The sequence below is a fragment of the Vicugna pacos genome, unplaced genomic scaffold, assembly GCF_048564905.1.
Source record: "Vicugna pacos unplaced genomic scaffold, VicPac4 scaffold_128, whole genome shotgun sequence".
NCBI lineage: Eukaryota > Metazoa > Chordata > Mammalia > Artiodactyla > Camelidae > Vicugna > Vicugna pacos.
In genome coordinates, this window is record NW_027328808.1 from 325,252 (window position 1) to 350,289 (window position 25,038).

Here is a 25,038-nt window from a genome sequence, read left to right on the forward strand (position 1 = left end):
GGCTTAGTGTATCTTTAGGTAAGTCATGGGGTGAGGGGAATAAGATACATTCTTTAGACATGTGAATTACAAAGCAGACCACCAGACCAGCTAGGTCCTTGCTTGGGGGATAATAGAGTATCTAACTGCACACAAGCCCAGCCTTTATAGCTGTGGGCCTGGGTCATTGCTTTGCGATGAGCAGAGTGCTATCTAAAACATCATCTACGCAAGCAAAGCATTATCTCTGCTTTTTAAGGCAAGGAGACAGGAGTGAGGATGCACAGGCACTTGCTTGCAAAGCAGTTACTAAGCATACGTTTTCTTCTTAAATTTGACAGGCGGCTGGGGTCTGTTACAATTTGTTAACCCAATCATGGGCTCCCACATGGAACCATTATGGAGGACACCCTAAGGTGACAAATCCTGGCTCTGGGTCTTTTCCTGCCAGCTTCAGCCACTCTAGCAGAGTCTAGGCACATTCCTGAATAATGATCATACAGAACCACCCACACTGTTAACTCCTGGTGCTTGAAACTTAATTTTAGCTCTACACAACTTAACGTAGAAAAGTTTCAGAAATAAAAGATATTATATTTACTTTATATCTCATCATAGGACTGATTTTTCTGATTGCTCTAAGCTGCTTCTTCTTGGTAAAGCACCTAATTCTGCAGGTGAATTCAGTACTTTCTTTGGGCATAACTAGCCAGTTTGGGCTCGCTAACTTCTATTGGTCAAATACCGATACACTTAATTGATTTCATTGTTCATCAATTTCAGCTGGGAGCAGAGGGAGTGTCACTCTGTTCCTCAGCCCACCCTCAACCCTTATCATCAGCAACTCAGGCCTCCGGAAACCAAAAAAAGCTTTTGTTTCCCTTCTACAGTTTCAACAAACCCAACAGGATACATAAGCCTGGAGAAAGAATTCAACACAAATGTTAAAACAAAAATCAATAAACCTGAAGCAACTCCATCTCCGAATCATGATACACAATGACATGAGATTAAGTGTGTCAGGCCCAAAGCATGGGTGAGCCTGACCACCTGATTTCTATTCTTCAAAGGAAGGAAAGTTTTCCTATTTTTTATTATCACTCTGTCATTGTTTCTGATTAAGCCAAAAACTAGTGTATGAAATAATTAAGCATTGAAATAACAGATTTTTGTTGTATCAATTACAGAAGGCATTCAGAGGTGTTAGGAAAAACCACCTCTGTAAAAAATGCAAAATTTCTTCCACTGTGAAGAACACGTATACAAAATGCAACAGAGAATTCAAGCTCTTGTGGAGAGGAGCAAAAGCCACAGAATCAAAGCAAAGTCATTACTATGAGTCAACTCAAAATTCACTGGACAATCATGTTCAATGCATTCAATGAAATTTAAAGGCATACTGCAAACCATACACTTAATGATCTGCAGGCTAGAGGAAGAATTTCTCTCTTTAACAGACAAGAGTAATCAATAGGGTGCCCCACCAAACAAGGACCAAAGAACAATCAGGTTTTTAACAGTTCTGATATATCAGCATTTTCTAAAGATCAAAATCCAGAAATTTTAAACATTCATTCACACCACAATGAAACAAGCACTTAAAAAAAAAAGAAAAGAAAATAAGCACATAGAACATGTACATAGATCAATGAGAATTTCTTGAGACGCTGGAAGAAACAGGCTATAGTCTTTTACTTGAGAAATAAAACTACTTTTAAAGATAAATGCTAAAACACATTTCATCATTCATGTTGCCTTGAAAACTCTGAGGCACTTGTATCTGATTAGAAAAGCAATTCTGAGTAGTAGTGTGTTACAATTCAGAGCCAGTTTGCTTTAGAAGAAAAGAGAAAAGAAAAGCTACCGTTTCTCATATACTGCACAAAGTGTGAAGTGTCTCCCTGCCTCTTTCTCCTCCCGTTTTCTAAGCTCATGCTTCCCAACCCTTCTGAAACAAGTATGAGAACCTCTTATTCCCGCCAATATGCCAAATGACAAAAGAAAATCAATTTATTTGTGTAAGTATATGCTTAAACCTTGAACTGGAAGAGAAAGATATCAGAAGTCTATATGGAACTTATTTCTACATTCCTGAAATCACACACACAAACGTTCACACAGACACAGACACAGACACATACCCCCTGGATTACTGGGAAATTCACAAACTTAGGATTTCCATCTTCTAGAAGATAACTTTGTAGTTAGTTTAAAATACAAAGCTGTCAGCTTTGGAAAGCCTTGATCACCTGCTAAACCATCCAAATATCAAAGAGACCCAATTAGCCTTCTCGGTAGAATGTAATTTCCCATGATGGCAAAACATACCCTAAAAAGTCCTGGATCTAAGTCTCGTGTTTATCACTAGCTATGATCGTTTTTAAGCACATTAACAGATTCAGAAACGTATGTCTCAACAGCATTTATTCTTATTGAAATAGTATACGTGTTCATTTGCCTATACAGAGACCAGGTCCCATGATGGAGTTTAAGAGCTATTTTGTGTATTGCAATATTTATTTTTAAGTGCAGAAAAGGAGGGTGGGTATTACTCAGTTGTAGAGCACCTGCATAGCATGCACAATGTCCTGGCTTCAGTCCCCAGTACCTCAAAAAAAAATAAATAAAATAAGGGCATATTTAAAAATGAGTAAAGTTATAAAAAAATGCAGACTAAAAACCACTGCAATCTAGGAGACACAATTACAATAAAAAAAAACAAGAGTTTCTATCAATTATTGGCTATTTGCCAATCGCAGAGACAACCAGAAATCACACCTGATAACCATCACGTGTGATTCTCAGCAACCCTACTAAGTAGACACGGATGGGAAACCAGGCTCTGCAGATGAGGAGACGGAGCTCAGAGGAGCCGGGGACGCTGACCGTCCTGCTTCCCGTGACACCACATCAGCCCAGGGCAAGCGCTGACGGAGCTGCAATGAGGGGACACCCAGCTGCATGGAACCTTGGGGCACTGGGGAGTCCCAGAAAACACTAAAAACTGTTCAGTGAAAAACCAGCTCAAATATAATACACTGTGCCACATTCTTTAAACAGGGAACATGAGTGAGACCTTTTTGATGCCTCCGTGTCCTTTCTGCCATCGTCAGTTACTTGCCCTCACAGCGTGACCAGTGATGAACTGGACCCCATATGAAGCGCACTCAGATGGCAGAGCATTTGAAGCTGTTTTATGAAGTTTGTAAGACTCTGTCTGTGCCTCACACAGGCGGTCATCCATCACTTCTCACCGGTGTGGACGTACCACCTGAAATCACTCCTTTCTGCTTTTTAAAATCCCTTCATCTACTCCAGACTTTTCAATAGCAAAGAAGCAGCTAAACCACAGACAGTGGACAGCTTTTCACCAAATTTCTTGAACAGCCCATCGGACTACCTGGAAGCCCTTTACTTTTATTAAACCCACTTCCAGGTACTTCATCATTTTCGGATTGGTGGACTTGGCCTCTGACTGAGCTACTCAGAGAGCTCCCAGCCTCACATCCGTGAGAGGACCCTGCTGTTGGGAGAAATCAGTGAGAAAGGCGTACATCCCCCAGTCATGTCTGCATGGCTAGAAGTGCCACAACGTGCTAAAAATTTATACCATCATAACCCCTGGGCTCCCATGGACTGGTTTCACATTAACCAAACTCATGAGACACTGATGCAAGAAAACCAGAAATTTAACTTATTAATGTAACAGAAGATGTGAAACTATGAACCAGACTGCAATATCAGAGTTCAACCATGAGTATATGTTCTCCTCCACGGCCCAAACACGGGCAGGCAGTCACATGGCAAGTGTGGACAGAAGCAGAGCAGGAAGGATTTCTAGATGAATTCAATGGACTAAATTTCTGTTATACCAACAGATCTGCTGCCTGGAAAACAATTAATTCTAATCACGGTGCACTCTTCGTGGACAGTTGCCGAGACACGACTGTGAGCACCTGTGTAACTCTCCTTTCCCTGTCCTTTCTGGGCTAATTGATGCACAGACGTACAGAAATCGAGGGATGCAGATACATCTAAACACCCAAAGCCCATTCTGGGCGCCACAATACCATACAGCCAGGGTTAAAATACTTGCTCTGCCACTTACTAGTTCTGTGACCTTGGTCAACTTACCCTCTGTGTGCCTCAATTTCCACACTGTGAAACTGGGATAACAATCAAACCTTCCTTACTCGCTTGTTGAGAAGATTGAAGGATTCATTTCTGTAAAACGCTCAGAAAAGAATGTAGCACATTTTGGGTGCTCAACAAATGTCAAATTAATATTACAGTGGTTTACAAGTCTCCTTCCTAATCATCTTCTGTGTTTCCTGGCTAGACTAATACCCAAAGGAAATTCTTATTTCTCCTTTTATAAACTCATGGGATGAACCCTTCTGTTCCATCCCACCACCTGTTTAAACTGATGGAAGGGATACCTCCTCCCCACTCCTCTGGGCCATGCAGAGTGCTACTCCCTTCACAGCCCTGACCCCTGGCCCACAGCTAGCCCTCCTCACATTAACAGATTGAGTTGTGATTCCGGGGAGACAAGCAGGGCATGTGAAACCCTTCCTTTCCCTCCAGTGTTGACTACCCTAGGGAAGCACCCTGGATGCTCAGCTCCATTGCAGAACAGCCCTGTGCATGATGGGGCTCATTCTCTCAAGGGAAGGCTTGCTGTGGCCCAGAGATACCTGGGACAGGGTGAGTCTCTACTTCTGGGACACAGTATCATGACACTCATTTATCCACAGCCCTGAAGTTCATGGAGAACGTGGCTTCATCAGTAACAAAGAAGACATTTATCGCCTGCCTACTCTTTTGTGTCATCTCTCAGTTGGCTGCTGGACACAACATGTGTATAAGTATTGGTTCCCCTTAGGCCCCAACATATATGAAGTAACAAAAATTTCTGTGGCTTAACGTTGGTCCAGGGCGACTGTGTAACAGTTCTGACTCTGCTGATGCTAAATTATGGGTGTAGGAATTATGGAACGTCCTCAAATATCTTTCATCATAAAATCAGCTTTTCTTATTTTCTTGTTTCTTTGTAATTACCAAAGACTATAAAATGATGGCTGCACACAAAACAGCAGCTAAAGTTTATGAGCTCTCTTGACATACCCACTGTGGTAAACATGTTACATAATTACTAATTCTCACAATTCTACAAAGCAGATATGAGTGTCCCCTTCTCACAGACGAGGGGAAAACTCAGAACGAGCTGACTCAGGATCACATGGTTCAGTGTCAGCACGTGCAGGCAAACCCAAGTCAAGAAACTACACCCCATCATATATGTACCAAATCAACTCCCACCAATTAACACACAGCGGCGGGGTCAATACTCAGGGAACTCAACACACCTTTCAGCTTTATGGTGCTCCAGAGGCAGCTTCTAGCTGTTTTATAATATCCCGGCTCACTGGTTTCTAACACTAGAAGAAAAGCCCGATTTTGCCATTGTTTGCACAGCAAGTCTGAAATGTTCACAGCGAGATAAAAGAATAAAACTATGATATAAGCAGAAAAAATTTTCCAGGTAGAAAGACATAATGGACGTTGTGCTATTCTGAAGCATTAAGCAAAGGAATCAAAATAAAATCACATTGTTTAAGCCTTATTTTACAAACAGAAAAATTAAGACTGTAAAAAGTTGCAACAGCGCCACCTATGGCTAAAAAGACCTTCCAGGTTGCCGGGAAACATGCAACACAAAAATTGACTGTAAGATGAGAAACGAGAATCAGATAACTAGAAGCTTATGTAGCATATACTGCACTTTGCTTCGGGGGGATGGAGGGGTATTCAGTATTTAATCTGATATTGCTAATACTCCTAAATATAAACAAAAGACATAGGCTCATGGAAGCTCATCTTAGAAGAGGAAAGAATCCAGTCCAGCCACTTCATTTTACACGAGGGGAGACTGAGACCTGAGATCTGTCCTCCTGGCAATCAGCAGCAAAGCTCTCCTAGGTCTCATGTCTTGCACTGTAGTAAAAACCAACAGAACTGTACTAGGCCTATATTCATAAAAGTCACGTCTGTATTTTTCCAACAGTAGGTAATCTAAGTATCTTGCAAAATACTTCTCAAAGAGCCAGGAAATCATAGAAGGGTATTGAAATACAAAAACATTTATTTACATATTAAAGCAGCATGAGCTTTATTATCTCTATTAAAAAAGTGACATGTCAAATCAAAATTTTGAAATTTTAAAACCTGAAAAGAGTGCAGAAAAAAATCAAAATTTTCTTTAGTCACAAAAGAGAGAAGCTTATTCCCTGATAATAATCAATGTGGATTTTTCTAAACTTAATGGTTCTGGTCAGAATCCCGAGAAATTAAATGTCTGATGGATGGTTACACGGCAACATGAATTCTGAGCTTACATTCTGTGTAAATAATCTTCAAGGTCGTCTGCTTAAGGCAATTTAAGTAGTCCCTGTCTCACTAGAATGACACAGATTTCATTAAAGCTTCATACTGCACTTAAAAAAAACAATCCTAGTTACTTTAAGCCATATTAATGTATATCATATATACACATATTGAATATGCATCAGAAATAAGCTACCCTTTTTAGTATTCAGAGTTGATACTTCTAAACTATCAGTCACTGTGAAAGCACATTTTTATTAAGCACCTCTACGGTGCTTTGTATACAAGGCGTCCAGCTCTCACAGTCAGACAAGGTAAACCATATTACTCAAATTTCACAAATGACGAAATATACTTAAGCCATGTAAACAACTAAGATATTCATCATCAGGAAAGAAAAGAGTAAGGATTTTACTTGCAATACTCACTGACAAAGTTTTCTTTCATACTAAGACTACATAAAACAAATTCAGTGTTTGGAAATTTTTCAGTAAATAAGCACCACTAGAAAAAACAAGTAACATCATTAGCAACAGTTGGACTTTCAAAGACCACTTCTCTCTTGCACAATAGTTATTTTAAATGTTTTGTTTTTAGTTCTCACAAAGCACTAAATTAAAAAACTATTTCCTTTACAGTCATTACCTGAGAATAAAACATTTGTGAAAATGTACAATTTTAATTTATGCCACTCTGCCTCTCATTCTCACTGGTGTCTCTCCTTTGAAGACCTCATCAGGCTGAGATAGCTAAAATCGGTCATTTATGGGCTCACAGGAGTTCGGGAAAACACTCAACGGGAAGCTGATTAGAGGAGCAATTGAGAATTCATCCTGTGCAGCCTGGATTCCAGCATCGAGCTAGCCACCGCCAGCTGCGTGTCATTTGGGGCAAGCTGACCCATCTCTCAATCCCTCAGCTACAAAAAAGGAGACACTGATACCTACAATCAAACACTTGCTATGAAGTAAAATATGAGCAAAGCATTTTAGCCTCAGTTAGGCGTCCACTCACAGCGAGTTTGGTCATTATGATGATGAGGATGGCTGTTAACAAATTAAGCTCGACCAAACAGGAGAAATCACCTTAAAGGAGAAACATTTTAAGTCCATGAGTATTTCCTTTTGGGTGGACTGTAGAATATTCTATAGATTTTTTTTTAATAAACCAAATTTTGTCCATTAATTGTAGATTTACAGGTTCATGGACAAGTCTCCAGAAAAATAATTAGAGGCCTCTAACCTCTGAAAATTAAGATGTAAATTTAAAAAAAAAATCAGGGAAGAGATTATACCTCATTTGGGAGAGTATGTGCTTAGCATGCATGAGGCCCTCAATTCAGTCCCCAGTAACTCCATCTAAAAACTTTGTTTTTTAAGAAATAGAGAATTAAAGCAAAAGGATGGAGGAATACGGAAATTTTTAGAGACTCATCTCAGATTTAAGATAGGGAAGAAACCATCCAATTCTCAGAAGAAATCTTGAGGACTATGTAAACTGGATCTGAGATGTCTAGTCTTTTAACATTATTCATGAAATCATATTACCAAGTCTTAAAACTACCTGATAACCCACAGTGGTGATACTGATCATAACAGCTACCATCACGTATCGAGCTCCGGCTAGGACTGCTCTGTTCTGACATCTCTACCCCTAAGGCCTCACCAGGCGGAGAGCACTAAATTCGGTCATTTATGAGCATCTCGTGTAAGTCCTCCATTTGTGCTTCTCACTCTCCCCTCACCAGCTCCTCTGAGGGAAGCACTGTTATCATCTTCCCCACCCGCAGATAAGGCCACTGAGGCACAGACACTAAACCCGTTCCAGGCCACATTGGAATTAAAGGACGTCTGTATTTCTGCTGTTTTGCTTTTGACAAAGGAATCTGAGATATCAATTCAAAGCAGACTGTTAAATAATCAAGTCTGTCAGGTCTTCACCTCAAAGAGCAGATACTATAAATTCCTGATGTAGGATGAGGCTGCCGTCACAAACTGACTCAGCTTGAAATTAATATCCAAGATGAAGCAGCGGATACACGTAAATATTCACGATTGTCAAGTCTGCCCACGGGTCTGGGCCCTTCACTGCCTGAAAGGGGGTGAAATCCCCACCCGTGTCTGGGAGGGAAGCGCGGCTCTTCCCGGGCTCACCCAGGCTTCATAGGCTATTTACCCCCACAGACTAGCCTCAACGGTTAAAAGCTCTCAAGATTTTTACACCAGGCAAAACTGAAAGACATTTCTGTAGATGGAGCACTTTCTCAGGCTTAAATTTTTTTGCCTACACTCAGCCAGAGGGAGAAAAGAAACAGGACTCTACAAAGTCCTGACCCTCACCACTCACAGGAGTAGAATGACCACAGCAGAAGATGGCCCTTCACATTGCAGGATGTGAACAAAATAAAGATGCCCCAACAACAGGCACTCCCAGACACAGCGCTCAGCAGTCTTCTGCACAATCACAGTTGTGCAGCCCTCAACACCTTCTATTTCCAGAACACTTCATCAGCCCAAAAGAATCCCCCTATCACTAGCATTCACTCCGTAATCCCCCTCCACCCAGCCCCTTCCAACCATCACCTGCTCTCTGCCTCTGCATGTGCCTTTTCTGGGCTTTTCAGATCACTGAAATCAACAATATCTGGCCGTTTGTGTCTGCTTCCTTTCAATTAACATGCTGTTAGCAAGGCTTGTATATTTTGAAGTGGCATCAGCATCTCTTTATTTTTTATTTTTTTTGGAAACGTTAAAGATTATTAGAAGGTGGTAAGTACTATCAAAAAGAGTAGAGTGGAGCATAAGTGATTGTGTTTCAAAGGGAAAAGTGTGGGTTGAACAGTCAGGGTGGACTTCCCAAAACAGGTGGCATTTTTCATTTTCCTCTTTTTTTTTTCTTTTTTATTCACTCTTACGTGTGAATAATGTTCCACTACATGGAGATACTACATTCTGTTCATCCATTCAGCAGCTATGTATGGACGAGGTCCAGAAGAATGAGTGTAAGGGGTGACTAGCATGGATGGCATTTAAGCAAAGGGCAAAATGTGTTTTCAAAAAAAAGCCAACAAACAGAGGCGCAAGGAAATTCAGTGCGTTTCTGAGCAAAGTGCTTGCTTGCTTCGGCAGGACTACCGTGCAGGGCTGGGGCGGATATTGGCAGGAATCACGGTGAGGGAGTCACCTGAGAAGACATCCCACTGCAAGCAGCTCAGCCAATCCTCCTCCCTCATCCTGTATTGTTAGAGCAATGTTTCTAGGTTACTCTTATTTCAATTAATAGCATTTAACTGCACGTCTGATCATCACCATCAGACCACATTACCTCCAAGTCACAGAAAATCATTCACTGACCGGAGCAGCACCAGGACATAATGGTGATGGATTAGGGAGTCCTGCAGCATTCCAGCCTGCAGGCACAAACCCCACATGTGCCCTGGTGATGTCCAGAAAATAAAATGCATGGAAATATCTCACTGCTGGAACACGACATCTGCCCTCAAATTGCCCGAAAATCATGCTGGCAAAGCACTACTCAACCTTCTCAGTACAAAAAAAAAAAAAATCTAAGAAGGCAAATTTAGGCTCTTCCATTGAAAACCAGCAGCCACCACTGCCAGTATTTGAGCTGGAATGCTCCTGACTTTGAAAACCACTGCGCAGTTACATTTCAAACGTGAAACTCATATATATATATACCACGTAGATGATATTGCAGTAGGATTTTTCTTTTCAAAATTTCCAGTTGCAAAATTAGCACAAGAAAGTTTATGTTTAGGCTTTAAAAAAAATCAATTATCCTCCATTTTCTTAATTTTGAACTTATTATTATTTTATAAATGGAGCTATGGTGCGTATTTAAAACCTTTTGATTTCTGAAAACAAGACGTTTATGACCTCACTATTTCAGAGCAAACTTTAACGATTCTTTGAGAGGTGGGGCCTGGGGTGCTCACTAACAGCTCTTTAAATACTGACAAGGATGTGCTATTAAGTAATACAAAGGCTCTAAGTCCACATTAGCTCAGAAAGCAAAGAAACCACACCAAAGACTTCCTTAAATATTTTATATATTCCTATTCTTTTGAATATTAAAGCTCTTAAAACATATGATTTTTTTTGAAAAAGACAACAGCTGTAATAATTTTCCTCTCACCAAGAAAGCAATCTTTATCAGGAATAAAAACCCCTATGGAAATCGAAATGACAGGACGTTTCTAGCTAAGTGAACATCCAGATCTGAACACAAACCTAAATCCTATCAGATCTCACTCGAAGGAGCTCTACAAAGGCCTGGGCAACCCTGGAGATTAGCTCTTTTGTTCCAAATGTTGGCTGAGCTAAGATAATCACACTAGGCATGGAAAGAGAGAAGAGGAATGTCCCCCTGGCAGCCTCCATCAGTTTTCTTCCAGCCACAAGGTGCCTCTAGGGCAGCCCCGCTAACAAGTCCCCCATAAGAAAAGCCGGCATCCACACTGCCCCTGCCGTCCCCAAGTAGCCCCGAAGCCCATATCCCAGCCTGTGAATGGCCTTCAAATGATCCCCCAGTTGGTGGCACCCTCCACCTCTTCCCCGCTACACACACACACAAAGCCACGACAGCCTTCCCAAAGCACAAATTTGATTACATCAACCCCACTTCAAACAGTTCAGAGGCTCCCTGGTAGAGTTCTAGCCCCACCCCAGACCCTGCTCGCCCAGCCTCATCTCAGTACATAGGTCCCCAGTGACCTCAGGAGCCCCCTGACCTGCTCCTACTTCCCACTTGCCTCCAGGTTCATTTTGACTGTTTCCCAAGGAAGCCTTCCCTCCCTCCAACCTCCACAATTTGTTCCTCTCTTCCTAGAACATTCTAGGCTAAGTCAACTTCTGACAATGCTAAGCTCTCAAGAAGCAAATACATTTTGCTTATTTATGTGGCTACACTCTCTCTCCCCTAGACTCACTGAAGTGCACGTGTTATGAATAAATGAATGACGGGTTGGATCTCAAAGGGACAGACATACCTGCTCTCGCCCGTCCCGACCCTTTTGTCTGTAGTATATCAGAAGCAAAACCAGAAGTACCTTTCCTGAGGGTCACTTCTGTTGACACCCTTCACTGCCTACTGTGTCAGTTCTAGTAAAACTCAACTTCTTCCAAAGCCCTACACCCCGCACTCTCTCCAGTGTCCTCCCAAGCAGGGGCTCCCTCCACCCTGGACCGCACAGGGCACTCTCCCCGGGTCCCCACGCCAAAAGCCTCCAGGCCTCTGCCCGGGCTGCCCCTGCGATCTGAGACACATTCTTGACTCCTTCTCCTGGCTGACTCTTACTCTGTCCTCACAACTGAATGTACAGCCCATTTCTTCCAGGAAGTCCTCTCTGATAATGTCCTTTAGGTCTTGTCTGGGCTCTATCTATAGCAGCAGTACATGGTGACCAACTGGGTGTTTGCCCGCTCCTTTGAGACCACGAACACTTGGGAACCACGTGGGAAGGAGTGAGAGATTACAAGACAGGTGGGGGAAGCAAAAAGCAGAAATCACAGCCCAAGTCCCAAATTCAAGGATACTTTCTCAGAAAAAGGTATAAACTATTTCACACGTGTGCAATTTGGCTACTATTTTTGTGGCTTGTGGACAGCAAGAACTTGGTGTTCTAGCCCAAAACCCAGGTTACATGCAAAGAAATGTATATATTCTTATCCAAAGGAAACCAGAGCTGCTCAACAACAGTTTTCATTTAGAACTGAAAGGAAATTTGATAAAGGCAATCTCTCTCTCTCTCTTCTTTCTTTTCTGGAATCATATAATTTTAGAAGTATTTGCGTGACTAACAGACAGCTACAGCCCGTGATTCTGCACTGAAGTGTTTGGGGCTGAGGAAGCCCAGATTACATTCACTCTGTAAATGCAATCACACCAACACACTGATAGGTGCCGTGAGTGGTGGAGCTGATGTTCCAAAGCAGGCAACATTATTCTGTAAGAGAACTCTAAATAGAAAGTAAGAAATGCAATGTCCTGTACTCAATTTCATTTGCTATATGGGCCATTAACTGATAGTATATTTTGACTAAAGAAACCCAAAAATAAATTGTCAACGTCGATTTTCTTCATCTGACCGTTTTATGCTAATATCGGATATTAAACTCTCACTCCATATGGAAAGCTCAGGCCTATGCTGCAGCACAGATACATCCCGAGGAAGAAAGCCGACCAAGGGAGAACTGGAGAGTTTCCCTTCAGAAGCTGCAAAGTCTGGTTTTGCACCTGTACACCATTTGCAACCACGTCATCATCAAAGGAGTTAGACGTTACCTCTCTGGGGCGAAAATCACTGCGTGCTTCAGAACCATCAAAGAATGCTGAGCTTTGTGAAACAGTCCAGAGGCGCTTAAATCATACTTTTTCTGAAAGGCTCCAAAACTGACCCTCTTCACCATTCCAGGTATAACAGGGAAGTACTGGAAACAGTAGAGAGAACATGCCCTTGAATTCTGACAAGGCCCTGCTTGAATCCTGCTACAGCATTTACTAGTCACTAAATGGACCAATTCTTTAACCCCTCTGAGAAGGCTTCCCAATCCCCAAAAGGGGGCTGTCAGCGCCCACCTGGGAGGCATGGATGTGAATGCAACACGCAAGTAGGGCGGCCGACTGGTACCTGACACGGGGCCTGGCTAGTTTCCCTCCGCTGCCCTTTTCCCCCTTTAAACTTGCACTGTTCCCCCGGTAACGATCAAGCCCCCGGAACAGACTGCCCGTATCTTCTGTGTATCCCTGGATACATGCCTTACCCTTAGGAGGCCAGAAAAACAACTGCCTCCTCCCAAGTCACTAACAATGTTCTTAAGAGTCTGGGTATTTTTAACTCTATTTTTCAGGGAGACTATTCCAGAATTTTGCAAGCACCATTCTCCAGGTTGGCTCCCCTCCCAGTGCCCATCCCTTCTCATCTCAGATCCTCTGTCTGACTGCCTTCTGTTCATGGGAAAGCGAGTCCGGTAAGGTGGGGCTCCCTAGACCTCCCTCCCTCCCTCACAGGTGATTGTGACTAACTTCTCCCCATTCCTCACTGCAACTCTAGCATCTGAGGAGTCTACCCTCCCGTACCCTGCAGACTCTGCACCTTCCCAAGACGCACACGTGGCCACGACCCTCCCTTCAGATTTCTTCCTGGCTGGCCCTGCCCAGCCCCTGGCCCCTTAAGGATAACTGGCATTGCTTTGAAAATGGCAAACGCCACTGACTGACACACCAAAGCTGTATGGTCTGGGCTTTCCTCCAACCAAGACACAGCCCTGCCCCCCCTCAGCCTCAGTCTGCAGCTCTCGAGATGATCTAATTCACATGCAAGTCTGTGAACACCAGCTAAGAATGACGACTCCCAACGTGTATCTCTAGTCCGGCTCCTTCACCTGAGCCCCAGGCTCATCGACCCGAGTGCCTCTTTGAAGTCCTAATTTGGATGACAAATGGCATCTTAAAAATGCCTCATGTCCACCATTTACTCTAGAATTCCATTCCTGGCAGGTATCTCCCAGACTCCCCATTTTAGTAACAGCCCCAGCACCCACCGAGGTGTCTGAGGTCACATTCAATTTCCACTGTTCCCTCCCCCAGGCCCTGCCCTGGAATCAGTCCTGTTATTTCCATCAATAAGCCCATCTCAACTGTAGTTCTGTAGGGACCATGGCCGGAAACACACAAGCTCACAGCATGGTGCACTAACAGTCCTCCGTAGGGTGCTCCCTGGAGGGGGAGGCATCTCCTGCTGCTGTTCACCTCAGAAGGCAGTGGATTCTCACACAGGATGTCCAGGAGAAGGGACTCAAGGTTCTCCCATGGTCTGAGCTTTGAAGGGCCCGAGGTCTGGGGGAGCTCCTAATTAGCAGACACACTTGCCAATGAGCAGATGAGGATGGGGGAATCCACACAAGGCTGTTATCACTTCAACTCATGGGCTCTCAGGAGCCACGGGAAAGGCCTGTGTCCAGTGTACAGCCCAGCCATCACAGATCCCAGCCTGCATTTGCCAACCCGGACAGCCTAGACTCCATCTACTTGCGACACTTACTTCTGTTCTGTTCCCCACCCAGAATGTGATGGACTCATTCAGATATTCTGGCCTGTCTCAAGAGAGACAAATTCAGTGAAAAATGAAGTGTCCACATTTGGACCAGAGCATGAAAGGAGAAACAAGGCCTCATGGTCAGCATGATGGTGGTGGCCAAACCCTTCCACCGGGTGAGATGAACCATGGTGAGGGTGAGAATCCAGGGTCCTAGGTCAGCCAAATCATCTTCCTTCACGGTTGTCTGGGGTGTTGGAGACTGACTACCACAAACTAACGACACGGCTGTCAGTGGTGGATGTCAGCTGCAACAGAAACGGATTCAACTCTTTACTGCCAACATGGGTTAAAAGTAAAGGCCGGGGCAGGGAGGTCTGCCCGGCTGCTGAGGCAAACCACAGACCCAGCTCTGAATGCCCACTGGCTGGAGTAGAGAGGAAGCTACGGCCCTTTTAGCTGTCCCTGTGTCCAACAGATCCAGGTGAGCCAGCTACTTAGGAGAAGGTCATGTTGTCCTGATACCCAGAAAAACCAGCCTCGTAAAGGGAACAAATAGTGTCATGGATTTTAGACCCAATTCTGCCCCTTTATGAAGGCAAAGTAAAGTAAATGGCACGGGGAAGTTGAATGCAAAAAAAAAAATTAAAGAACCAAACGGTGACCTCTTCCTCCAACAGCGTCCCCTGCAGCTGTCACCTCCGTGGCGGCCACTTCATCATGACGGCCAGGAAGCGCCGTCATGCACGTCACACAGCGACAGCCAGGAACCGCGTGCCGAGCACGTTTGTGTAAAAGCAGGAATCGAGCAAAATGCTGCAGAGTTTGACCTTACAAGTTTAAATACTCCATGAAAAGAATCCCTGAGCAGCCGACTAAATCAATTCGCATCTTACTTCTTCAAAACAATCAAACAAATTTAATAAGGGCGCATTTGTCACCAAATAAAAGGAGGACCAAACATGTTCCTCAAAAGCAAGGATTTCAACAGGTATCAAACACCAGTGGGTGATGAGCTAACAAAGCAAATATTCCAAAAAATTAGAAAATAAAAAATGACTAAGATAATAGATGGATCAAAACAGCTGTTAAGTTGTTGCTTTTTAAAGTGATGGAGACTGTACGGAGGGCAATCTGGCTATTTCAAATGCAGGGTGTGCACAGCCCACATTTTCAGAAGCAACAACATGCTCACTGGGCAGTACAAGTGAAAAAGGAGTAAAGAAAAAGGAAAAGAGGAACAAGAGAAAATTAGAATCACACAAGAACAAAAATGATTTTGACTGCATGTACAAGAATTTATGTGAGTGTGTGAGGCCAGGGACACGGGGATGGTGAGGCCCAACCTCACCTCCTGCTCAAGGGAAAGCAGGGGCCTGAGGGGAGCGGCGCTGCCGGGGGACCACAACGTGTTCAGCTCCCCTAACCAAAATTCGACCTACAAGCGTCTAGGCAGCTTTTGAGCTACAAATTGTTGTCGCATTTCAGTCTGGACCGTTTTTCTCACTTCCACCAAGAGTAGCAGGAGAGAATGAGGCTCTGCTCCTGCACCAAAGCATTGTTTAAAAAATTAATGACTGTGGAATAGTAAAAGAAACAATGGAGTAAAAGTGACTGGAGGAGAATGTGCTTGACCCGAGCTCACTGGCCGCGTTATCTCAATGACGTTCAGATGCTGGCTGAGCCCTTATGGTACCACAATAGACAGACCCACAAGGAGGCAGGTTTAATGCGCTGAACCACTGTGGGCTAAGTACACATCCGGCTACTCCGCCAAGTCCCAAGGACAGACTTCAAAGGCAAAAACAAGCTGGCATTCTCTGGTGGGTCTGCAGACTCAGAGACAAGTATTTGTTGAGCAAAAATATCACCAGTGCCTCCTATGACAAAAGAAGTGGCACTGGCGTGGGGGCTGGGGCAGGGCTCCAGGCTTCCACTGCTCACTCACCAGTCTGTCCAGGGGGAGAAGGTGGTCCCTGCTTAGGTTTCGCTGATGCACCTACCTTGACTAATGTCTGGGGCCTCAGCAGGTGTTGACAGGTGAGGTGAACAGAGCCAGACTCTGTGTAGCACGGTGCTGGGAGCTATGCCCTCAGCAGTGCCCAGGCTCCTAAACATGTCAACTCATCTCCAAGAAGCAGATGGGGAGTGCGAGCATATAGATCACAGGGCCCTGTGAGGACAAGTACAGATCATGGCCACGACATGCCTCTCCTCTTCCTTAAGCCATAGAGGTATTTCCGGGGAGGAACAGAAAATTCATCCAGAGCCTGCTAGGTGGGCTCTCGCAGGTGGGACTAGTGTCCCCTGTGCTTCTCACTCACAGGGCTGGTCTAGACATTCTTTTTATCAATTCTCTAGCATCTTCTCCTCCAACTTACCAACAACCAGAAAGTAGGATCTGATCTTAGGTAAGTTCAAGAATCACAGAGCACCACCTCCAAAGCGGGCCCGGTAGCACATGCCAGGTCTTCTGACCGCCACCTGTGGGACCACCATGAGCCCTCTCCAGACTCAAGGACCGAGGCCGTAGGCCGGGGGGACACAGCTTCCCTCACTCACCCCAGCAAAGGGGGACCACGTCTCGGCAAAGGCATCTCAACCTCTTCAGCCCGAGGGACAACACGATAGATATATGGGGAAACAGAGCAGAAGGTGGGGGGTAGGCAGCCCAGAAGAGCTCATCTGTACTTCCGAGGCAAAGTGGGGCCATTGACTTAATCACAGGGACAAAGTGGGAATGAACATTTCCCTGCTCTGTCCCATACACCGTGATACGCCTTTCCCTGCATAAGGAGTTCATTAGGAAGTCCCTGGCGGTGTTTCTGATGTCCAAACTTGGCATGGTGGCTGTCGGGCAGGAAGAGACGGCCTGAGCTGAAAAGGTGCTGGGCCTGGGAGGCAGGTGACAGCGGCTCCAGCCACAGCTCAACCAGCGCCTCGTTCTGCCTCTCGGGGCTCAGCATCTCATCTATAAGCAAAGGGATGAGCATGTACCAGGACAGGCTGCCCAACAGAAATGAAATGAGAGCCATGTAAAGAAAGTTTCCCAGTTGCCACGTTTAAAATTTGAAACAAAGAAACAAACCAACAAACAAAAAACAAATACTAGAATGTGATTTTAAGAACAGATCTTACTTAATCTACTGTATGTAAAATACTATTATTTTGACATGTAATCAATATAGGAAGTAAAGAGATAGTTTATGTACTTTTACTAGACAAGCCTCAGCGTCTGATGTGCATTTGACCTACAGCACATCTCAGCTGAGTCCAGCCTCCTCCCCAGTGCTCCTAGCATCAGTGGCTTTGGCTACTTTATTGGACAGCAACTCCAGGGGTCCCACCATGTTCCTGGCTGTAAAGCGGGAGTAAGTGTCCACACTAACCCTAAAAGGATCTCTCTGAAATAAAGGCGGATTCACTTTGAAATGTCTGGAAACCGGCGGGCTGCACCTCCCTCCCCCCTTGGCTACAAGATTGACTTCTTCCTTGCTGATCCCTTTCTGGATGTAGGGAAGCAATCCAGCACAGAGCCAAGGTGGACTGGCTTCCAGGTAAACTTACCTGCTGTCTGTGTCCAGTCCCATGAAGTCCTCCTTCTCAAACGGGATGCAGGGGAGGGGGATCTTGTCCCCAGAATTCTTGGGGCCACCATCCAGCCACTTGGACTTGAGCAAGATGAAGAGTGACTCAGTGAAGTCCTCGATCCTCTTCTCCACCACCCTGCAGTACTCTTAGATTGAAGGCAACGTCGGTGCGCGTCTGCTCGGCTACCTCCCCATGCTGCACAAAGACAAAAAGCTGAGAGTCATTAAGCGATGTGCCATACAGCTCCTCTGCATGTGGAGCTTCTCGAAGGCCTTGGCAGAGAGACATTCGGTAATGGTGACAAGGCCCACGACCTTGGGGTGTTTCTGGAAGACGCTCCACCGATTCTCGGGCACATAGCGGTGCCTGTAGTGGATACAGAGTGTCCACTGGGAGCCACAAGGGCTGATATGGCTAACCGAGGTGAGTAGCTGATAGATGCAAAAGAAATTCTCCTCTGAGATGATCTCTATGGATTGGACCACAACGGGACGAGTCTGGTGGTCCTCAGCACACTGCACGTAGTCAGGGATGCTCATGTTGCAGGCCCTGCCGAGAGGGGGAGGAGATCGAGGTACATTCTCTGCTGTGTGCTACGGGCCCATCTGGGTTGCGGTGACCTGGTGTGTACCAGCCAGAAGACAAGGGAAGCCAAAGCAAATTCAAGGGTACAGTTTGTCCTCAGAGTCTGCATATGGCTACTGTAGCTCGATCACATTACCCAGCTTTTAGTCTAGGCTTCCTGCGTCTGCAGAGAAAGGTCATTTCTTATTTTCTATTTCCAAGCACCTAGCAAGGCCCTGATGCAAAGTCACTGCTCAAAAATGCTGAATAAAGAAATGAACAAAGGAAATGCTTCCCCAACCCCCTTCAGCAGAATATAAAGAAAAGGACCACAGTAGGATCAAAAGATCTGGATTCCTATTCAATTTATTTGAACTCCTAAGCTTCATAATAATGGATAAGAAAACTTGCCTTGGGGTAGAGGGTATTGTTCATTGGTAGAGCATATGCTTAGCATGTACGAGGTCCTGGGTTCAAACCCCAGTACCTCATTTTAAAAATGAAACAAGTAAATACACCTAATTACCCAGCTGAAAAAGTATTTTTTAATTCAAAAGTCAAAAAACACCTTGCAATTGACACAACATTGCAAACTTGACTATACTTCAATTAAAAAAAAAAGCCTTGCCTTACAAGAATATATCTGGATTACGGATGTTTGAAAATGTAAAATGCATAGGGTACCACCTGCATAAAAGGAGGTGACTGTACACATGTTCTATCCCTCCTTTATGAGTTATACTTCCTTTGGGGGGGTTATAACCTCTCAGAGCTAATTTTCTCAGATTAAAAAATATAAACATTACCTGATTCTCAGTACTGCTGAAGAATCAGATAACTCTATGAAAGCATCTGACCCACAGAGTTTACTCAATAAATGTTTGTTGAATGAATCAATAAACAAGCAAAGTGAATGCTGCTCCCTGCCACAAACCATCATAATGGTACTGCCTGGAAATCCCAAGCCCACGTTCACCCGACTCTGCATTAACAATGTGGGTGACCTGGACAGGCCTGCGTGCTTCTCGAAGCCCCAGTTTAATCGTGAATAGAAATAAGGGCAATAACACAAACCTCAAATTGTTAGTGAGTCAGTAATGAATTGTACCCCAACACTGCAAGATGGAACCATTAAGAAAACTGGGCAAAGGGTCCATAGGCCCTCTCCATATAATCTCTTACTACCACATGGGAATCTACATTACATCTCAAAATTAAAAGTCTAATATTTTAAAGAGGTTATCGAGGTTAGGTGAGCTCACTGTCTCAAATAAGGAACACACAGTACAAATAGGACAATGCCCAGCCCATGAGATACACTCAGTTAACATTCCCACTGAGCCCACTAGTCCCTCCAACTTCAGAGCAAGAGGATGGGTCCTCGTGGCAACAGGCCACAGCACCTGAAGCTAACAAAGCTAATGGTGTCCACTTAAAAGAGCCCCTGTCACCACCCTTGTTCTAATTTTCTATTTGTAATTTTTTTCTTTTCATTAAATTGGAACTCCAAATTGCATAGAATTCTTACCAGATATCATGATGGCAGCCCTTCAAAACCTGACCACAGAGATCATGATGGCAGCCCTTCTTGGTGAAACAATAAAATGAAAAGCCATTTCCACAAGACCTCTGTGTAAATCTACTAGGGAACTTCATCCTGGACTGAGGAAGAGGACTGGGGAGTAGGGGGTAAACAGGGACACGGAGAAATATGGGCCACCTGTCCCACAATGGACTTTAGACTCACCCTCACCCTCCAGGAACGTCTAAATACACACAGACAGAGTGCTATGGACAAGAATTTTTTTTAAACAAATCCCTGACTCCCTAGCAGATCTTGTTTCTACCGAGACACAAATGTCTTATTTGTATAATGTTTCACAGAAGCCTTAAAATATTATCACCCCAACTTGACACATCAAGAAACTGAGGTAGAGAAGTTTATCACATTCTACAAGATTAGAGAGAGGCCACGTCAGACACCGTATTTAAATCCAAGTCCCTGCTCCGTTGCTCACACTAGAAAGTGTCACATACTGCCTCTTTCCTGCCCTCTCCCTGCAATAAATCTCTGAAGAGTCTTTTCTGTGTCACCTGCAATCAAAATCACATCAATTTTTCACAAAGAGCTATGTCACTCCTTGGAGGACATACCAAAATCTAAAGGGTTGGGTTGAGAGGAGATATTTGCATTTTCTGTTTCTCAAAGGAAACATGGCTTTAAAAGAAACTGAAAAGTATTTATCTAGTCTAAGCGCTCATTGTGCACAGAAAGAAACGGAGGCTCAGAGGAGAAGAGGAAAGGGCGTTATTAACAAATATTGCCTCAGTGCAGCACCAAGCCAGCCCTGGGCACTTCTGGGGGAGGATCTGGAAGGCCCAGGAGAATGAGTGTTAGAAAATAGAAAGAGAAGAAGAATATAAGTCCCCGTCTCTACACCACCATAACATGAATTTCCACCAAATTACCCAGTATGGGTGCAGCCAATAGTAAGGTTGTCTAAACAGGTTATTGAAACCTGGAATTCTCAACCATAGTGGAAATTCCAGCATTTACTGTGCTTTTTTCCCAGTTCAATCATCAATTCAGTGGGCATTCTGTACCAGGGACTACACAAGACCTGGAGTTCTCCCAAATAAAGATCTCTATTACCACGTGTGCAAACCACATAAAGACCACCAGAAGAAAAGCGCCCACAGATAAGATGGAATTACTGAAACTGAAAGCAGCCAAAGAGCATATATTACTAGGAAAAATGGTGCTCCTATAAATGGACTCATGGACATAGAAAGCAAACTGTATTTAGCAGGCAGGAAAGGAGGGATTAACAGATACAAATTAGTAAATATAAAATAAATGACAAGGACCTGCTATATAACACAGGGAACTATATTCAATTTCTTGTAATGAGTTATACTAAAAACAATCTAAAACATATATATATATACATATGCATATGTTTATAACTGAATCTCTGCTGTACACCTGAAACTAACACTGTAAATTGACTACACTTAAATAAAAAATAATTTAAAAAATAAGTAAAAATAAAAGCAATGCCATTAAGAAAAAATAAAAGAACACTCTAATCCCCTTAGCTGTAAGTGGTGGAGAATTCTGGTTGCAAACACCAAGTCCACTGGATCACTCCAGCAATGGCTGTCACTCTTTCTGACCATCAGAGAGTCACTTGTTTAACTGAGGTTTCTTTTCTCTTCTGTGAAAGGCTACAGCTGCAACTAACGATGTATAGAATCTCATCATTCACAAGCCCAACAAGTAGTGAGGACTTCCCATGGGCCAGGCTCTGGACAGAGGAAAATATAGGGTCCGAAATATATTCATGGGTAGAAGAAGTTTGTGCCATAAAGACGTTAATTCTTCCTGTTTTGATAGACAGATTCATTGCAATTCTGATTAGAATTCCTACCAGATTTTTCTTGGAATGTAACAAGTGAATTTATGGTCAAGATTAGCCAAGAAATTTCTTTAGAACCACCACTGGGGAGGGGTGGATAGGTCATTAATTTCCACTGCTCTTTCTGAAGTGATAAAAACGTTCTGGAATAATAATGGTTGCACAACTGTGAATATGCTAAAAGCTGCTGAATTTTACCATTTAAATGGATGGAATTCATGGTGTGTGAACTATATCACAATAACGCTGTTATATGAAAAAATATTTCTTGACAAATATTTTTCTTTTTATACCACTAGTCTGTCCCACAATTTAAGAAAAACAAAAAACCAATACAAACCAAACTGTGCCAGGAGTTCTTTAGGACTGCAATATCCCTGGGTCTCCAAGGCCTCTGGTGATGCTGTTCCTGTTAACACACACTAGCTGGGCTGGGCTAGTTAGGGACTGTAACTGTCTTTTAAAATCGACGGTCACACGTTTCACCCTTGGAAGGGAAGGAAGGAGGATATCACAGCTTCATGCCTTCAGCTCATTTTTAACAGAACCAAGCCCTGCTTTCACCACTGTTAATCCCTCTCACTATAAAAACACGTGACATCAACAAGCACCGCCATCATAACACCTGAAAGTGTTCAAGGTACTTACCTGCGGCAGAAACACTGAGGGAGGAGACAGAAGCTTGCTCAGCACTGATGCTCCCTTTTCCCGACTCCACCAGGTGAAGCTGGGCGCTACAGCCAGAGGCCCTCAGCCCCGGGAGCAGCACACACGCCACTGAGCTGGTCCTGAGGGAGGGTGAAAGGGAAAGGAGGGCAGCCCTAGGGGGGAGGGAAACGGGGGGTGCGGGCTGCAGCCCCGCTCGGAGGCCAGCCCCAGCACCAGCATAAGCCGCCCGCTCCCGTCCAGGTCCGCAGACCACGCCCGCCCGGGAAACAGCCCGCCCATTGGTGGGGACGGGCAGGCGGCCGAGGAGAGGAAGCCCGGGAGGAGAGGACTCGCAGGCGGGAGAGGGGAAGGGGACGCCAGCCGTGGACTGAGGGGATCCCGGCTGCGTGAGAGGTGGCAGGCGCACACCTGGACCTGGACAGCTGTGGCCGGGGCGCCGGGGCAGGTGGTGCTGTCAGAAGGGTCTGGCCAGAGAAATTCAGCTGAACACGGGCTGACTGGCGCCCTTGGGGGCTGTGAAAGGCGGATCACCCTCCCGAAGCCGCCTGAACCCTTTCCCGGGAGCCCCCCACCTTGCACTTCCACAGCCAGAAGCCCCGGCCCCAGGCAGGAACCAAAGGCCTAACGGGCGACAGAGTTGAGAAGCATTTGGGGCCAATCCCCGGCTTGGACATGGAGCTTCGAACCAGCGGACCACCAGGCACCGACAGCGCATGCGCAGGAGGGACATGGATCCTCTGGATTCTGCGAGAGAAGGTGGGACAGCGAGGGAGGGAGAAGATGGGAGCGGGTGGAGAAGAGGGGAAAAGTGGAGGGATACAGATGGACAGGAAGAGCAGAGAAGGGATGGGTCTGGATAGGGGAGTGTCGTAGAGGAGTTGGAGAGAAAAAGCTTTACCTCTAGGGCACCCTGAGATGGCAGACCTACCTCTGTACCCTTCTGTAACCGTTCAAGTCTCGCAGCTCATGTTTTACCTCCCTGATCCAGCCCTCCATCAGATGCTTCTGCAGAAACACTACGGGGATCACACCCGTTGCCCCCATGCGGAGCTGGGTTTTCTGTTGCTCTGAGAACCAAGCACCCGCAGGTGTTGTCGCTCAGAACTTCCTTGGGAAGAGCACATATTCCCCTTTTACACGCTGGGAAACAGGCAGGAAGGATCACTGCCTTAGCTCCACTGTCCCAGGTGTTGGGCTGTCGGGAGTGGTGTGGTACAAGATCAGAGCCCCAGACAGAGCAGACTGCCTGAGTGTTGGTGCATAGTCCCCATCCCTCCTGGGTAAACCATACCCCAACCTAGTGGAAACATCAAGGGCTCACAGTGGTTTCCTGGGGGTGGGAGAGCTGTCCTCATGTGAAGGAAAAGTCCAGCTGGGCTAACAAGCTAAGTCACAAATCTAAGTGTGATAAGTGTCGGTTTACTGATCTAAGTTCTGCTGGGCTATCTCGTAAATCTGAAGTTTAGTGTCAGTTTATTGGCCTAACAACCTAACTCGTAATTCCAAGCTCAACAAGTGTCAGTAACGTGATCTATTACAAATTGATAAGCTCCAGTGTACTGATTCCTTGCTTTTTGTTCTTTAAGTCTTATTGGCTAATATCCCCTTACTTGTATTGAAGTATTTAAAACCTCATGTGCACGTCTTGGAGGTGCTCAGAACTTCGGAGCAGAAGCCCCTCTGAGCCCGCCGGCATAATAATTCTGAGTACTCCAGCACTCCGATTGGTGCTTGTTTCTTGGCTGGCCTGTTTCCATAACACTCAGCTCCAGTGCCCAGCTTTCTAGGTAGATAGGAGTGTTACCAAGACCAAATTCATTCTCCTCAGTGCAGGACAGGCCAATAAGTTTGGAAACCAGATGTTGGGGCTTGGAATAGCAAGTTTCTGTAGACCTAGTTGGCAAACTAATGTTCTGGAAAACCATCTCCCCAAGTCACAATTCAGGCTCCTTTCCTACGCGCTTGGTTGTTGCAAACTTCTTAGTGTAGGAATTCCTTCTTGTTAGAATCATTTGTTCTTACAGCTATCTGCGTGGGTCAGATCCCTGTAAATCTCCAACAAAACAAACGTTATTTTCTATTCTGCAATTTGCTATCTTTTAATGAATGAAAAAGTGTTAAATATCCTTAAAGGTCAGAGCTTCAGTATAAGCTCTCCTGTGTATTTCAGGCTCTAGGCAACAATTTTTTACAAGCAAGATGAAGCCTAGGAGACAGACCATAGGGTTAAATTCAAAGGAACAGATCTAATATGGAGTCAGATTTGTTCTGTTCTATTACCCGGGCAGAAGCCACTTGAGGATTTAAATCTCTTTAAGTTAAAAATAACTAAAATTTTAAAGGAATTTACATACATAGGTGGGAATGTGCAAA

General features: G+C 44.6%; 1 protein-coding gene across 1 annotated transcript in view; it reads right to left on the reverse strand.

Annotated features, from left to right (window-relative positions):
- The window catches only part of LOC140695057 (uncharacterized), a 67,819-nt gene extending 44,231 nt beyond the window's left edge, over positions 1 to 23,588 (reverse strand). Inside the window, exons 1-4 of the mRNA XM_072957996.1 lie at positions 23,238 to 23,588; positions 23,074 to 23,129; positions 22,645 to 22,784; positions 17,990 to 18,208 (exon numbers count right to left, since the gene is read on the reverse strand). Of these exons, the coding sequence (XP_072814097.1) occupies positions 17,990 to 18,208; positions 22,645 to 22,784; positions 23,074 to 23,129; positions 23,238 to 23,339 (517 nt within the window). The 5' untranslated portion in view covers positions 23,340 to 23,588. The remainder of the gene's footprint in view (positions 1 to 17,989; positions 18,209 to 22,644; positions 22,785 to 23,073; positions 23,130 to 23,237) is intronic.
- Positions 23,589 to 25,038: the final 1,450 nt, after the last annotated feature.